The 17,389-nt window shown below is 40.6% G+C and overlaps 1 protein-coding gene across 1 annotated transcript; it reads left to right on the top strand.

The window, feature by feature from the left end:
- The first annotated feature begins 2,604 nt into the window (after positions 1-2,604).
- kcnk1b (potassium channel, subfamily K, member 1b) lies at positions 2,605-10,679 on the top strand. Its single transcript, XM_037123426.1, has 3 exons — positions 2,605-3,158; positions 5,489-5,884; positions 7,829-10,679. The coding sequence occupies exons 1-3, from the start codon at positions 2,804-2,806 to the stop codon at positions 8,077-8,079; spliced, it is 1,002 nt and encodes a 333-aa protein (XP_036979321.1). The 5' UTR covers positions 2,605-2,803; the 3' UTR covers positions 8,080-10,679.
- Positions 10,680-17,389: the final 6,710 nt, after the last annotated feature.

The raw sequence follows: 17,389 nt of genomic DNA, 5'->3' as shown, positions 1-17,389 counted from the left end.
TAGTTCTTAAAACAGGTAAACCATAAGGCTGCTCACTGGCTGATACTGTGGCCCTCTGGGGGCCCCTGGTGGTTTTAGGGCAGTTGCCCCCACGTTTACATTTCTGTCCATGCAATTAACCATCTGCAAGCTCATGACAGCAAAATCTAAAGCAGTAAATAAATGAGGAACTCATAACTCGAGAATGAACTTTAATAATCACAGTTATGATCTTGCATCATCCCCAAAATGTGTCCATTTTGATCCAACTGCTCTAGGCATTTATGTACAAAGGGTGACTTTAGGTCAGTTGCAACTTCCCACTCACCCCCCACACACGAAACATGTCGAATCATCTATAGCAGTTTGTGATTATCAGACACATCCTGTCTTTACAAGACAAGAGCTACTGTTACAGCATCTACTGAAGATTCTCTGAGTCAAGAATACTAAGGTGCAAAGTACACAGAAATGTCACACAAGAACCAAAGGAACATCTGTTTGTCAAGCTTATATCCACTGTAACTTCCAAGAAAGCAGAGGAAATTGTATTGTTTGTATGAGTAATTTCAGAACAATTACCTTTCTCAGAGGACATTGTACTGATATATTTTGGGTGCAGTACCACAAATGACAATATAACACAGTTGGATGATTTGAAGCCAAAACATGGTTTAAGTTTAAAGTGTATTTTTCTTACCTACATGCTTTATATTCATATCGTCAGAAACCCTCTACTGAGAAAACTGTAGCCTATTTGTTCATGATCAAAATGATGTGTCATATAGGAATAGCAAAATGACTCACTGGAGTTTGCTATAGCTTAATAAAAAAAAAAAAACAACACCAAGAAACACTCCAGAGAAACAGCTTTAAAAACAACTGCAGATATTATTTAGAGAGGCCTTCACACTTTTATGACTTAATTTAAAAATATCAACACACTGACACTGGTAGGCATTCTAGACTAAGTCTTTATGGAGGATAATACCAAGCCTAGAAGTAAATCCTAGCACCTAAGATAAGAATTCATCAATCACAGATCAAAGCTGCATCTATTCCCTGTTGTTAATACAAAGTTTTTGCTGCTATATTTGTAGTGACTGCTACAATCACAGGATCCCAAAGGTATAGAAGACATTTCCGCAGGTTAATGACTAACACTAAGTTGCTGCTGCCTCTTAATGCACAACCCAATCTACCTCAATGCTACTTTGCACCTCATGGAAATACTATCAATGTCTTATTTTAGTTTATTTTGTCTATTTTATTGTATCTGACTTGTTTGTGTCTGTGTAACTAATGTGTTGACTTGTTTGTGTCTGTATACTTAATGTGCTGACTTGTGTACTTAACGTGCTGCATATGTACCTAACGTGCTGACTTGTTTGTGTCTGTATAATTTACGTGCTGACTTGTGTACTTAACGTGCTGCATATTTACCTAACATGCTGACTTGTTTGTGTCTTTCTACAACTACTCCACATGCCTTTAATTGCTAATTCCTTTAATCCATTCTAATTATGAGATAAAAAAGGTCAAAATGATGTGATCATAATGTGAGATGATAATTTGATGAAAAAAGATATTTTTATTTCATAAATAATATATCTAATACAATGATTATGACTTTTAAAAAAATTATTTATACATTATTATGACTTTAATCTCATCATTTCAACTCTTTATCTCAACTCTCTATTACACAATTCTTCCTTTTTTGTCTCATAAATTTGATGTATTTATCTCATAATTAAGACCTTTATTTCGTAATTCTGACTTGTTTGACCTCATAAGTGTGACTTTTTATCTCACACTTTTGATTTCTAATGTTATAAACAAGATTTACCAAGATTTACTTGATTTTTTTATCAAGCTAATTTCTGTCTTCCTCTTTTTCAACAGGTCAGTGATGCTGCAATGCTGGCTATCATGTACAGGAGTAGGCCCATTTCATTAACTACTTTTTAAAACTTTTTTTTTTTTATTATTCAGGTGTCTTTCGTCTGCTGTCAAAGCTGCCTTTTCTGCACTCCATTCTGATTTATAGCCGTTTCTTTGTTTGTTCTCCGTGTGATCGTCCCTTTTTCAATGAATGAAACTCGTAGGGATACAGTGACAATAGCTGTTGACGTCTCCGATGGTCGATTGAAACTGAAAGGCATCCAAACACACCCGACTACCTGGGAGGAGAGACAGTCTGACGTCACAGGCCTTTGTCGCCGCCACTAGCCACCACCACATCACCCGATGCCTTCATCGTCACTTGAAGCTCGGAAAAGTAAAAACTACAGAATCGGCAGCCCTTAACTGGGTGTTTTTCCTCAGGAATTAAATCTAGATTGGAGTGGTACACTAAGAAATGTCATGTAGTCGCATCGTTTTTACGAGACTGGTTACAAATGTCTATTTGAGGCCTAAAATAGCGGCAGAGATTAACTAGCGTAACTGACACAAGAAATCGCATGCTTCTAATTGTTATATTGCCAGGTCTTCTTACATTTGTTTTTATCTCTCAATGCGAACTCAATGACGACTTCCATGAGCAGCCTATCACACAAAAGTAAATCAGCTCCTATAGTTAAAATACTGTTCTTCTCATCGTGTAGTGGTGATATTTCCGAGTACGCCTGAACGCCTCAAGTGCCACAGCAGGTTTCGCGGAGGGGGAAGTGAGTCTCCACTTCAGCTTTGTCTTTGACGACATCCCTCTGTAAAGGATATATTTCGGCTGCACTACAACACGTGAGACGGTTCAGTTAATAACGTAAGGTTATTATTATCTTCATATAGCCAGCAACGTATCACCGAGGTGGTCTTGAAAATGCTCCAGTCTCTAGCCAGCAATTCGTGTGTGCGGTTGATACAGAGTCACAAATCGACGTGGTATTTTGCATCTCTGGTGTTGGGGTACCTGCTGTATCTCGTGTTCGGCGCTGTTGTGTTTTCGTCGGTCGAGTTGCCGTATGAAGACCTCCTGCGTCAGGAGCTGAGGGCCATTAAGAAACAGTTTCTCCAGGAAAATGAGTGTCTGTCGGAGGAGCGTCTCGAACGCTTCCTAAAAAAAGCCCTGGAGGCCAGTAATTATGGGGTTTCCATCCTCAACAACGCCTCGGCCAACTGGAACTGGGACTTCACCTCTGCGCTGTTTTTCGCCAGCACCGTCCTGTCCACCACAGGTAAGAGTCGGCCTTCGCCGGCAGTGTAGGTGATGCTGCAGACCACCAGGTGCGCAGCCAAGGATATAAAAATGTGTCAGTATATATTTTCCAACCAGAATTATTTTAAAAGTGGGCTCATGTTTCCTTGCATGCTCCTTTATTCTGAAAAACAGCATCCTTTTGTCTGACTTGCAGTGTATCTGGGCTGCTGCTAGGCCACAGCAAACTATGGCCTACCCCTGCTGATGTTACTAGGCAGGTAGTGGCTGCCAAAAATGTGATCTGACATTTAATGTCCTTTACTGCATCACTTTGATATCATTTGATCACATGATATCATCCTACTGCAATACTGCTTATCTTAAGATTTCCGGCCATGAAACTGGGTGTAGCGCCAACCTCAAATGTAGAAATATTGGATGCATTTGCCCTTTACCATTATTTGTGTTCTATTCTGGTACAGAAGCTTAAGCCATATTCACTCCTGCATATGTTGGCACAGTGAACACTGCATGTACTGTAAAGCAGCTGCCCTCGTCCAAAGTGCACAGTATACTTCTGTTTTCAGGTCAGAAGGGGAAGTGCGGGGCTCAGTAGCGCACACACCTGAGTCAGTGTCTATATCAGCCTCATCCTTCTTTCCCCCCTAAGCTATTAACTATTCCAATATATGTGTTTACATATATTAACTAACCATTTAAACAAATAGTTTATATTCCCAAGGCATTTTTTTACCTTTAAAGGCAGTTTTTGTAGGACACAGTGCATAGAGTCACCTTCTGTTATCTAGTGTCTCACGTAACAGCATTGCTTGTAGATGAACGTCAGTCAGGATACCTGGAGAACTTTAGTCTGACCACAAGGCAGCTTTTATCTGTGAGGTTTCAACATGCCTGATTGCGCAGATACCATGTACCCAGCTGCTGAAAACTCCTCTTCTGTTGCTGCAACAGAGACTTGACAGACATCTAGATCAGATATATCGCTGACTCTTCTTCATTTGCTATTTTCGGTCTCAAAATCTCACTTTCAGAATTAGTGTGATGCTCTTTTTCCAGCTATTAATGATAGATAAGACACCTGCTGCCGAATGCTGTTGGTTTTCTTTTCTAATACATTTGTTATCCAGCAGTTATGACAGATCTGTTACAAGATACAGCACCATCATGATGGCATAACCTTTAATTCTCACGGTGTGTAGCCATGCATTGACCTTTTTCTTTGCAGATGTAGTTGTAAAGCATTTAATCAATCCTGAAGCAGAAGTTAAAAGTGAATTGCTTGGGATTTTCTTACAACATGTCATAAGCAAAGCGATTGCAAATTCCTCATTCACACAGCCATGGTATTTTCAACACACTGGCTAGGGCCACTTCACGCGAACATGTTATGTTTTCCTTGCAATGCCTCGTTCACTTGAACAAAACTTAAATACTCTTGACAGTTATCACCCTCAGTCAACATGTAGTGGCTTTAATTGCCAGCCTGCAGCTGGATTATTGTCTGTCATTCTGTTTAACAAGTCTTGTAGTACTTTGTTGTATCTATTAATGGAACATCAATTACTATGTCTGTTCCTTTTATCAAATTAATCAGTGAAACTGTGCTCAGGGATGTACTGTATGCTCATACAACCTAACCTTCCCTGTTTGAATAAAGTGAAATAAGAAAAAAACAGGCTGAAATACAAAAACTTTTGACTAAGGCTGAGTGCAAATGAGTACACATGTACAAGAACAGTATGAAGGTCCACATTGATAAAGTCTGTTATCAGTGCTTTTTGATATTTGTCTGAAAAAGGGCTGCAATAAAGAGCTAATTTAATCTAGTTTGAATTAAAACAGTGTGCATTACAATGTAAATTCAAAGTGCATGAACATGATGTAGCAGAGACATAACAACAGTGTTGTGTGTCAAGTCATGATGTAACATTTGCCAGAATTTAGTACAAGAAGTACTCTTTGCTTCTGATGAATACCCAAAGGCAAAATGGTAGGTCTTAGTAAAATTAGTTTGAATTTCTGTGTTTGTGCTGCCTTTTCATCTTTAAATATTTAACATTTGAACTAAGTGACTTTGTTGCAGAACAACAAATTAACCACTGGGCTGACACATCCTTTCAAAGATCTAACTACATTTGGGTTCTGTTAAGTTTAATGTCCATAAAATAAGCACAGATACAGTTATTTACCCCTTTTCTAAAGTAATGGTCACCAAAATGCTGTTGTCCTCTGTGTGAGATGGTCGAAACATTTAAAAGTAGCTGTTTTGCTCTCATGTCAGTCTGCTCCAGCAGCTTTCTTAATTATAAGTTCAACTTTTTTTCTGTCCTGTTTGTTGTCCCTCAGGATATGGTCATACAGCACCCCTGTCAGATGGCGGGAAGGCCTTCTGCATCATCTACTCGGTGATCGGTATCCCCTTCACACTCCTCTTCCTTACCGCTGTGGTGCAAAGGATCATGGTGTTCAGCACGCGGAGGCCCATCATGTACATCCACACACACTGGGGCTTCTCCAAGCCACTGGTGGCCATTGTTCACGCCACTCTCCTCGCCACGCTGGCTGTCTCGTGCTTTTTCCTCATCCCTGCTGCCATCTTCTCCGCGCTGGAGGAGAACTGGAACTTCCTGGAGTCTTTCTACTTCTGCTTCATTTCCCTCAGCACCATCGGTCTAGGAGACTACGTACCCGGAGAAGCTGTGAATCAGAAGTTCAGAGAGCTCTACAAAGTGGGCATCACCGGTGAGTGCTGATGACTCTTCCTATTTGGAGCTGGTTCTATGGCAAGGTTGTGGGAGCATAGTGTCTATCTATCATTATTGAGGTATCATGGTAATGTGAAGCTCTGTGAACAGCATACTGTCGAATTACAGCAGCCAAAATATATTATATAACAGAGCAGTGTTAATGTCAGTGCCTCTGTTTCTCATAACCTCCTGTACTCCCTGTTGCAAAGAGGATATTACTGCTTGTATTGTGTGCACTGGAAGAACAACACACATTACGTGAGCTGTAAAACTATAAAACTATAAAAATCCAGTATAGGTGCCACCCTGTGTAACATTTAGTATGATGATAGTCTTAGTTTTGTAAATAGTTCCTATGTCTCTGACTTAATGATTCACTGAACATATATATAGCAGGTTTTATGATGGAGAACTTTCACCTTCCCAGGTCTGACACAGTCACCTTGGTCTTATTTTTTGACCTGTTAACCCTTTAATCTATCTTGCAATTTATATATGGCAGTGGTTGTTTTATCTCGGCTTTAAACACTAAAATCACAAACTAGTCACTGCACTTTAATTTAGAGTTCACACAGAACAGCTTGGGTTGATTATAGACCAGAGCATTTGTGATATATAGTTTTACTGTCCACAGTACAATTGGAATCATTATATAGATTTTAGAATAGACTGCTATTACAAATTTACTACTACCAACAACAACTGTTTAATAATACTTTTACTATTAACACTAGAGGGTTAATAACATGACTCAGTTGCAGGCGTATCTGTGTGGCTGACTTTTGCATACATTGAATATTTTTAAGCTGCTTGATGCTACTGACAAATCCAAATGATAAATCCTAATGCTATTTCCCACATGTTCAAAGGACTATTAATCTGTCAGGTTAGACAACACAGTGCGGTGCAGGACAAAGATCGAGCCAACAGCAACTAGAATTAAAAAAGCAAAAAGCCAAATTCATGTTGCGGGCGTGCATGAATGCCAAACGCTACCCTAGTGAGCTGTCACCTGCACGTGTGTGGGCGTGTGGTACGCACCAGCCAGAGAGACGTCATTCTGTAGGCACAATGTGCCAGTCTGTAGGAGGAGAGGAGGCTCTGACAGAGTGCATTTGTTCGCACAAATAACATCAGACAGATTTGTACAACTTCCTCCCAAGAAAAATGACACTTCTGTAATCGGAAGTGACATCAGCACTATCTACGTGCCTCTGGGGCAGTAAAAGAGAAGAAATGAACAGTCAGCCACAAACAATTAACAATATTTGTCCAGTGTTTGCCAGTGCCTTTGGTAATAAGCTGTCTCTCTTGTTGTGATTTGCACTCTGTGTGCAAACATTAAGCTCTTCTCTGTTAAGTGAGTCCAAATGAAAGAATATCAGTACCTGTAAATGCCAGACTTATGCCTACATATAAGGGATTTCAAATGTAATTAGTAATCAGACTCAACATGGCCCTGCTAATGGTGCAATACTCCTGTTGAAAGTATTAATGGCAATAATGCTAGTACTGTACATGCTTCTGTGGTCCACAGCTGGTCACAGGGGGTTCACAGGGTTTTTCATGATAGATGCCAAATATGGTGAAAAGTGAAAGTCAGTCACTGACAGTTTTTACCGCTCGCGCTGACTAATAAACGCTTTCGGGGTAATTTCCAGCATCATCTGAAACTGTTTCTCCCCTTGAAGAAGCTCACCCTTCAGCAAAGCACACACTCCACTGCCCTCTTGTGACGGTTCATATTAACAGCAGGTTATGGTGCAACAGTGAAGAAATGCATTGCTTGTGTTTATGTAGAGATGAATGTTACAGTGCATCCTTGTCAGGGCTGAAGAATCATGGTTTGATCTGCTGATATGTAACAATACCACTCACTGCAGCTAATCACTCATATTTCTTGTAATCCCCTTCCTTGCCCATGTGTTTGTCTCTTCAGTCTATCTGATCCTGGGCCTGATAGTCATGCTGGTGGTGCTGGAGACCTTCTGTGAGCTGCAGCAGCTGAAGCAGCTGAGGAAGATGTTCTACCTGAAGAAGGAGAAGCCGCAGGACCGCCTCGCCATCTTGGAGCATGATCACCTGTCCTTCACTACTGTGTCCAAAAGAGCCCAGCAGGAGGACAAAACCCATCCGTTTGTTAGTGTCTCGACTCTGGGCTCTCCCAACGATGATCCCATGATCCAGTAAACATCGACAGAGCAAGCATCTGCGGAAGGATGAAGACGTGAGAGTAGGGGGTAATGCACACAAGACTATAACTAGATAGAATGAGTAACTCATACGTCTCAGCTGTAGGCATTCTGCAATGCTCAATCCTGCAAATTCTAGTCATAAAATTAGTTGAGACTATTCAGATCAAGCATCCTTTACCAACTCTCAGTACTGATATTATAGTGCTATGCAGCAGATATTAAATTAATGTGTATTAATAAGGCAGAAAACTAATATTTTAACAGTGACGATAAAGACAAATGCAGTGATAAAGAAAAGCCTTCTGCTGTATTTATGACTCACAGGAGCTAAGCTCCTTTAAGAGCTGAACTATTTATTGCATATTAGGAACATTTTAGAAAGTAATTGGTCTCTTAAATCTAGCGAAAACATAGAACAACTGTCTGTAGTCAGTCACAAAACAGTAACATAAATATGTACGTATCTTATAAATACTTGACGGGTACGTGGAATGTACATAATCAGGTAAATGTTTTAGGATGTACAGTATCGAGACATCAAGGATTAACACACCTTTTAAAGATGAGCCAAAGTGTACACAAGACATGAAGACAACGCCAGTATTTCATTTTCATTTTGGTTGCATAATGTGGTTCACATGGTCAACTGAAAGAAAGGTTACAGTTTTCAGTTCCTAAATGAAGCATCTGAAAGAAGAAACAATAGATTTTATGAACAATAAGCGGGCTGAGCTCAGGAGGAGTAATCCTGAAAGTGTGACTGGAAGTTTGCAGAAACAACAGGTGTTGTTGAAGAAACTGCCAGTAAGAAACAGTTTACTCTTCAGTCTATGTTTTGATATATGTTTGGCTCATCTTTACAAAGCTGTTTACTGTTCTGGTGGCACTCCACATTGTCACATTTCATAGTGAGGGAAAATATTTGTCTGTGTATTTTCTGAACATGTTGCAGTGGTATTTCAAAGTAGTCCATGTGTGATAAGAAGCACTATAACTTATAGATTTGTCTGAATGACTTACTGTGTGCTGGACTGTGTGAAAAGGGAAGTGAGGTTAGCCTGGCCTAAAAGGGAACCACACACTAAGGGCCCCGCTGGTCCGTTGCATTACACTGTCAGTAATCAAAGCGCAGTTTGCACATGTTCTGGAGACAGGCAGCAGTACAGAAAGAAAGGGACATGGTTCCAAAGATTTCATCCGTCACAACAGGAGATATTTTTAGTGGAAAAATCTCTCTCTTTTTTTTTTTAAGCAAAGTTCTTTGCACTAAGGAAAAGTAAAGAGCGAGACAGTTGAACAGAAACTACTTAACTGTATTTTCATCATTTGAATGCACAAATGTATATTTTTCAATACGACATGAGGAAGGTTTACAAAATCTTGTTAGTAAATAATGAAATTAATTCTTTACTAGGATTGGTACATGAGGAAAACTTCAACAGCAGCAGGAGTGCAACTAAAACTTCCCAGTTCTGATTATCTGTCACATTTGTAATCTGCTCAAAAACCAAGTCCATGTCTGTCCACGATAACTGTCCATGATTGGAACATAAACCAGTGGATATACACTTGCAAGTTTGTACGATAAAGCACTCCTCTGTGTATTTTTTTAAAGTATTTGTATCTGGAGGAAAAATGTTATGACAGAATGTCCCATTTTCGGTCCACTAATATTCTGTTTAGTGCAACCCACACGTACAGTGTAGCAAACTGCTGCAGCGCAGGATTATATGTCATATTTACCTTTAGTACAAACTTCTTACTTCATATTTTTCCGCTATGTTATGCATCAAGACACAGTCGCAGCCTTTTATGAAGTCTTGAATGTAATGTTTTTATGCCATTTGCTACAGTGAGAGTGCAGCAAATACTCCTTTGCTGCTTTGCTGGCTCTGTTAATTTAGGAGAGCTGCGGCAAAGGTGTCATGCCCGCTTGCAAAATGAGCTTTGACAGTGTCATTATCTGATATCTTACTAACTGATCTTTAATATTGTATTTTATCGATTGACGAGGTTATATTTCATGTTTGTTTTTTTCCACCAGTCTAGGCCTTCATGTAAACTGTGAAGCATTGTTCATTTTGTCTGCTGCGCAAAAGGGAGAACTTGAATTTTGTCGGGGTTGGGGTTTCTCTTTTACTGTAAGATGTTTCATGTTTGGTAGCTATACTGAATAGATTGATGTCAAGCCTTTCGGCCCTTCAGCCTGACTGCTCTTGGCAGTATTTGTCACGCACATACAGTTTGTCTTGAAGGTACGAGCTGTCGGGGTGAAGTAGTTCTGTTCAGGGAGTTAGCATTGTATTAAACGGAAGCACACTGACATTATTTATTTATGCTGACAAAAGTAACGTGTCTGGAATATTTTGAATCGTTGGTTTTCTGTACATATCTCTTCAGTTGGCATTGTTGGTGCGTACTGTGGATTCACATGCACCATCCAGTATTTAAGTGTTATGATTTCCAATATTGTAATACAGGTTTGACAGGAGTACAGAGGTTTTATGTGAAATTCATTTTAGCAGAAGCAGTGAATCCATGAACTGTAAAACATCATTGTGTCTTAAATAAAGTTGGTGGTTTATAAATACTTAATCTGACTCTTGTTGAATCCCTCTTTTAAAAAGTATAAAAAGTAGCTGATTCATTGTTAGCTTATGGGGCATTGTGCTCTGAAACACGTGTGATAATATAACATATTTACCATAACAGAGTGCTTCAAACGGATACACCTAAACCACTCGGAAGCGCTGGACAAATATGAAATAAAGGTTATTATCTGTCGAGTCTTGGGCAGCATGTTTAAAGAGGTACTGTTTGAATCATTCGTCTCATCTGTAAATATGAAATGGGGAGTGTGGACTCAGATGTTTGGCTCATCTTTGTCTCCGTCACAGGAGCAGTCATTAAAGTTGGAGGTGAATGCGAGGGTTTGTAAGAAGCAATGATTTGCACATCAGACTCATTATATGTGGCGCTTTATAAAAGAGTGGACATTGTTCGCCATTGAAAGACACTGAACCATGACAAAAACCTCTGCAAACCAAGAAAGCTTTAAAATTTGCAGTGTGACCGAACCTTCGCAAAGAAATCAGTAAAAAATGTGTATAAAATTTGTCAGTATTCGCTCAACCTCAGCACTCACCCCAGTTCTACAGAATATAGGGTATTCCTTGGCTGCGGGCAGCTCATGTCTCTCTGAGGAGGGTGAATTTAAGTAGGTCTGGGGTGCAGAAAGAAGAGAAACACTTTTTTTTTATTCAGCGGCTGTATATTTTTATTGAACAGAGGCGTAATTACCTCTAACACACAGGCATCTCTCAGTGCAGAGACGCTTAGCCATCATCCATGTTTTCAAGTTTGACTACCTGAATAAAGATGAGGGGAAGGAGCTCCTGGTATTTATTGGATGCACATTGTGTGAGCACAATTACTTGTGGGTGCACACACAGCGAGAATGAATGTTGGGTGTCAGCCTGTTTGATGCAATAAAAAAAATCCACCATGTTCAGAATCAGGATGGCGCAGCGCTTTTGTTTGTTCATGTACACAGTGACAAATCACTGTAATGAAATCAGAATCCCTACTCTAACGGGTGTCATCTGTTTGAATTCATATTAGGTACTGTGCATGAGTTAAACCTATTAGAGAAAAGGGATTTAAACACAGCAATAGAACAGCTGAATGCAGTATGCAGCTGACTCCCTGCCACCATTACATTTACGTACTAAAAATAGTCACAGAAAACTGCTTACAGTAGGTTTATATAATAACATTTGCCTGCACTTTATATATAAAAATATTAAGATCCACATTAATTCATAGCCTCTCCTCTGTATGAAACACATTGTAAGCTTCATGAAAAACATAAGGGTGATTTAAACCAGCTGGCTGTCATCAATCTCATTAAAGCCAAATAGACAACCTTCCCGTTCACGAGTTGCATTCAAACGGCAAGTAATTTCCTCATGTGAATGCATGTGATACATCAAACCAACATATTGCATTCTCGTTTTGGAAAGGCTCGAGGAGCGATGAGAAACTCGCAAAAGCAACACGACAGCACTTTTGGTGTATTCAAAAGGCTCGAGCACGTACTTAAGTACACTTATCACTTATTCACACTCACATTATTCATTCATAGCAGTGGTTCCCAGCCTCTGAGCAAATTGTATAATTTCTTTAAAATCTGGATATAACCGAAACTACAAGCCGTAGCTATTGAAGAAAACTAAGCTTTAATTTTGTTTGCCTGCAGGTGGCAGCGTCAAAAAAAAATTACAGGAATTACTTTTTGCCCTGCTTAAGGTGGCATTTTCTTTTTTTTTTACATTCTCATGTTCAGTCTGCTGCTGCTTGCTTTCCTTTGCAGCAGGTGGCGCAGGTTGGCATGTGTGGATTTGGTCTGACAGTGACCCCCTCTGGTGAATCTGCCGCCCCTGCGAGTTTGTTACATCCAGGCTCTGTCACCCCAAAAAAAAAAAAAAAAAAAGCACAAAACAAACAAACAAACAAAAAAATCATTGGAGGTTTTGCATGCACCGGTAACATAATGACTTTACATCTCCAGAGACCCCAGCAGATTCCTTCCACAAACCAGCTAAAGCACAGCTTCACATTGGGATGTCATATCTAATCCCCACAGTTCTTCTGCTTTATTTACTTTTCATTTTTTACTCACTTACATACTCATACATACAGCGCAATTGTCAGAGGCTGTCAGTCAGCAGTGCATCTGGGCAGAACAGGATGATCCCCTAAAGGCCCGCCTCTACAAACCATACTGAAATGTACTCACCGCTCCTCGTCATTAATATTGCTGTTTGATCTTTCAGCTTCATTCATATGCAAACAGGAAACTACCTGAGCCTGAGCTGTGAAGATAAAAAAAAAAACACGGTCTTAATCCTGCAACAGGAATTATTCTTTTTCTTCATGTTCAAAGTGAGAATCCATGATTACAAATGAACCTGAAGGCTCTTCTTTAAGGTAACTGGATACTTGCACCGGTGTACAAATAATGCAAGACACTCACTTCCAGCTAACCCCCAGGAGCACCACACACTGCAGAGTGGCCCAGGGGACGATTGTGTAATGCTCGACATTTCATCTGTCAGGTTTTACAAGCAAGTCCATCGCTGCAACTTCGGCTCCTCATGCACCAGTGGTCCGGAGACTCTGGGGTCATCCGGGACAGGGGGGGTGGGTCGGGCTGAGCTGAGGTGACGACTGACATCTACCCTATAGCACCGCTTTCTGGTGGTGGAGCTGCTCTATTTATATCCTGAAACACACACACACACACTGGGACTATGGGAATGCGGGAGGCCTCGAGCACAAACATTCCCCACTGCCAACTCTCCTAACTGCGCTCATTTGCTACAGCAAACACGATGCGTTCTTTTTGCCGGAGTATAGGGAGTGTTGATTGTATTTTGAAAATGACAATGTGGATTTTCTTTTATTAATGCGCCCAACAATTGACTAAAAATGAGATGTAGAATCATGCATTTTAGGTCTTGTTTGTGCCTGCTTCCTTTACATAAATGTATATATATACAGACACTCACAGAGCAAACAGCAGGACACACACACTGCCCCAGTTATCCTTGTCTAGAACGTGTAAGAGGTGAGACAAACTGACAGGACGGGAGGAAAAGGAGGGGCGAATGGAATGCCGCAGCCATTGGCATGGCCATCCTGCAGTGAAAACCTCCGTCTCCGCAGTGTGTTCTAGTGTTTCACGCACAGAGGGCACATGCACATTTTTAAAGGTGCTTGGATAACAAACACGGATGCACAAAAAGAGCAACAGGAAAACAAAACCAAACTGTGTTGTGCTGTCGTTTCACCAAGAACTCATACTTCTGTTCTGACAAGACCCATAACTGGTGGAAACATCGTCAGTCATGAAGCAGCTCTCGGGAAATGTAGAAGCTGATCTTGACGTCTGGGTTAATCAGACCCGAGTATGATACCCAGCTGAGCGAGAATGTGGAAATGCCGTGTCCCACTAATTGGACATCAAAAGGCAAATATAAATGCACCTTTCACACAAGCATGTGAAAGAACAATACTGACAGGTGTAACTGCCAGGTCAGCTAAGTGGTCTGATTTGGGAAGATCCCGTCGTCGACGAGCCTTCACACCCCACAACTCAACGGAAAATAATTGGTTATAAATATTCAAAAGAAGCAAACACTTGTTTCTTCCTTCAGGACTCATGGAGTTCTCCCGTGCCAACATGGGGTGACCAATTACTCCAAATCCCCTTTGGCCAGGACGTGCAACTAAAATGCAAAGCAGACATTTGCGGCGGGAGAGGTGCATGTTGTCTGAGACACAAAGAGTGGGAGGATTTACGTGTGAAGAGCAGTGGAGTGTTCACTTTACCTCTTCATAAAGAATGAATAGCTTGCAATAAACAGCTGCACATTGCGCACTGTACCTTCTGTTCATAATTACAACAAGACTGTGAATGTCTAATGGTCAGAAGAGGAGAGAGGGACTCCACTTCAGTCACTGATTACATTTATTTGATGGCAGAGTGGAGTGTATCGTCTGTGTTAAAGGGGCGCTACGTAGTTTTGGAGGAGAAATTCAAAGTCAGAATTTCACTATTGACAATATAAATGAGTAAATAATATGAAATAATGAATCAGAAATAAGGTCCCGAGAACACTTGTTGAGGCTAGAAAGGAGGCAGGGTCCGCCACATATAAACAAAGTAAAACAGCATGAAAATGTGTTGTGCTTTAAGGTCAGTTTGTTTATTCAGACATGTAAAACAAAGAGAGTCTGTTTAGGCATACAGAGTCAGTCAATAAAGATCCGTCTATTCTGATCAAAACATCTTCCCCAAAACTACGTAGTGCACCTTTAATGAAAAACATTTTCAATGACACATTCTGTGTGAAGACTTCAGCTGAGAAGATCCTCTGAAGTGCCATTTTTTTTTTCTCCCTGCTATTTCAGAGGTGTCTTTTGATATTAATAGTAGCACAACAGAGAAGGAACTATGCATGGACACAAAGTGCTTTATTCATATGTTTTTTTAATCTTGTTTTCATTTGTCATCAAAAAAGTGAACAAAACAAAAAAAGGATTATCTAAGTATGGAAATCGGGGCAGTCACGGCTGACCAGAGAAAGAGGCAGAAGATGTCAGTCTTCTCCCCCCCACTGGAGCTGCTCGCCTCTGCAGCTCACTGGCTCTCCATGCTGACACATAATAGCATCAGCGGGCCCTCTCATCCACAGAGAGTCTGGACACTCTCCAGCTGTGTGTCAACCTTACCAATAATGGCAGCTGAATAACAAATACACCCTAAAGAAATCTCGGAGGCCTCTGAGACTACAGGGAGCCGGTTCCATGAAGGTTATGTTTCCCCCTGGCTGAAATAACATTTCAACAAAATAACGTCTTCTTCTGCGACAGGGGAACAGATGTGATTCTGTGGACCCTAACAATGAAATGCTCCTCATTTTGGCACATGAAAATACTAACTGCGCCAATTAAATGTTGACTAATGACAAATTAAATGTTTAGAAAAACCTTGAAGTTTGCACAGTTTGCATGAATGTCACGTTTTATCACTGGTTCAGAGTTTCGCTTCTCTTCCCGCACCGGCCAATCAGCAGGGGTCTGTCACACTGTTTCCAGGCTGAGAGATGCGTTAAATATTGATGGTGCGAAGCGAGAGGATTTCCATCATGCTTCTCTAAATTGTATAAAAACTGGACACAGGAGGATGAGGGAGATAATGGAAATGACTGAGAGATTGGATGAGGGTTTGCAACATGTCGGCTTTTGTTTTTTCCGACTGAGGGGTTCGAGTTTTCGATGTAGCAGAGGAGAGCTAAAGGGGAGGTTATGATGAAGGAGAGTGAAATCTTGATCTGGGTCTGTCAGATAGTATCAGCCTGGAGGCCTCTCACTTTGAAATCCCTCTATGTCCTGGATGTATATGGGCTGTCTCACTGTATGTTGAGAGAGAAGCTGAATACATTTTGATTACATTCTTTTCATTTCGTTTCCCAGTACTAAAGGTCACGCTCCCTTGAGAAGCATGCTTTGTTTTCCAGATGACATTTCATCACGTCACAGTGGGAAAAAAGCATGGGTGCAAAATACATAAATTAACAATGGGTGAATTCAGTTATACAGATCCAGTTTCGGCGTCCTGATCACACTGCCATTGTTTTTATTGGCGCACTTGAGATTTTTCCTACCAGGACAAGTCATTTCTCTATAGTTATTTTCGAACGCAATTCCTCCATATATAGAGAAAAAAAATATTTTAGATATCTTATAAATGACAGAATAAAAAAAGTTTTTGTATTAAAAACATTGTGGATGATAATGGAGATTAAAGGTGAAATAAAAACATTCCAGAAAGATTTGAAATGATCAACAGGGAGTAAAGAAATATCACTTTGGACAGTGGGACGTCTATGAAATGTGTTGCAGACATATCTGTCCTACGGAAGTTAGCGTGCTAACCAACTAGCCCCGACCCGAAGCATCCCAGTCCAACATTTCTGCACCGGTTGGTGAAACAATGGCATAAACTCTCCCTTACTGCTCCGAGCTCCCAGTCTGGACCTCTAGGTTCACGGCTAACCAAGCTAACAGGACCTCCTGTTGGCAGTTACTCCGGGGATTCGCTGCCCCCTGTTTGTTTTGAGTGTGAATTCAACATCTGGCCAGTTCATATTCTTACATACTGCACCTTTGAATAACCAAAATATGCAATACAGTTCTTGTAAAATTGCTAAACATAAGTTTGGATTCGAGCAGGGCTGCACAAAGTTCACTGGCCTGGCTAATGTTTCTTGGGGGAAAATCGCCATTGTTTTTTGATATGAGATTGACATTTATCAATCAGTGACTCAGTCAAAAGCACTAACATTTTTACATCTTAATAATGCAATACAATGCGGGACAAAATGTGTTTGCTTTTGGCCCATGGCCCATAATCAAGCTCCACTGCATGTGCGTGTGAAGCAACATTTGGATCACTCTCACACCGTTCATCTTATCTTTCTGGGCCTTGAGCTTTGGCTCCCTCTCCAACTCTGATCCATATTTAGAAAGGAGCGCAGTGCCCTGTAGATTGGGCGCCAATTAAATCGCTATTAGAGGACTGCTGGAGTGGAAGATGGTGCTCTGGATGGCAGTGAATGACTTGAATATGTCAGCAGTCCTTTTATATCAGCTGTTCAGATATTTATGGGCTGTGTCTCACAGGAGAGGCGTGCACATTATTTTGGTTTTGGCAAAGCAGAAGGTCGAACAGTGAGAAT

This window comes from Acanthopagrus latus, chromosome 15 (genome assembly GCF_904848185.1).
Source record: "Acanthopagrus latus isolate v.2019 chromosome 15, fAcaLat1.1, whole genome shotgun sequence".
Classification (NCBI taxonomy): Eukaryota; Metazoa; Chordata; class Actinopteri; order Spariformes; family Sparidae; genus Acanthopagrus; species Acanthopagrus latus.
This window is presented reverse-complemented; position numbering and strand designations above follow the sequence as displayed.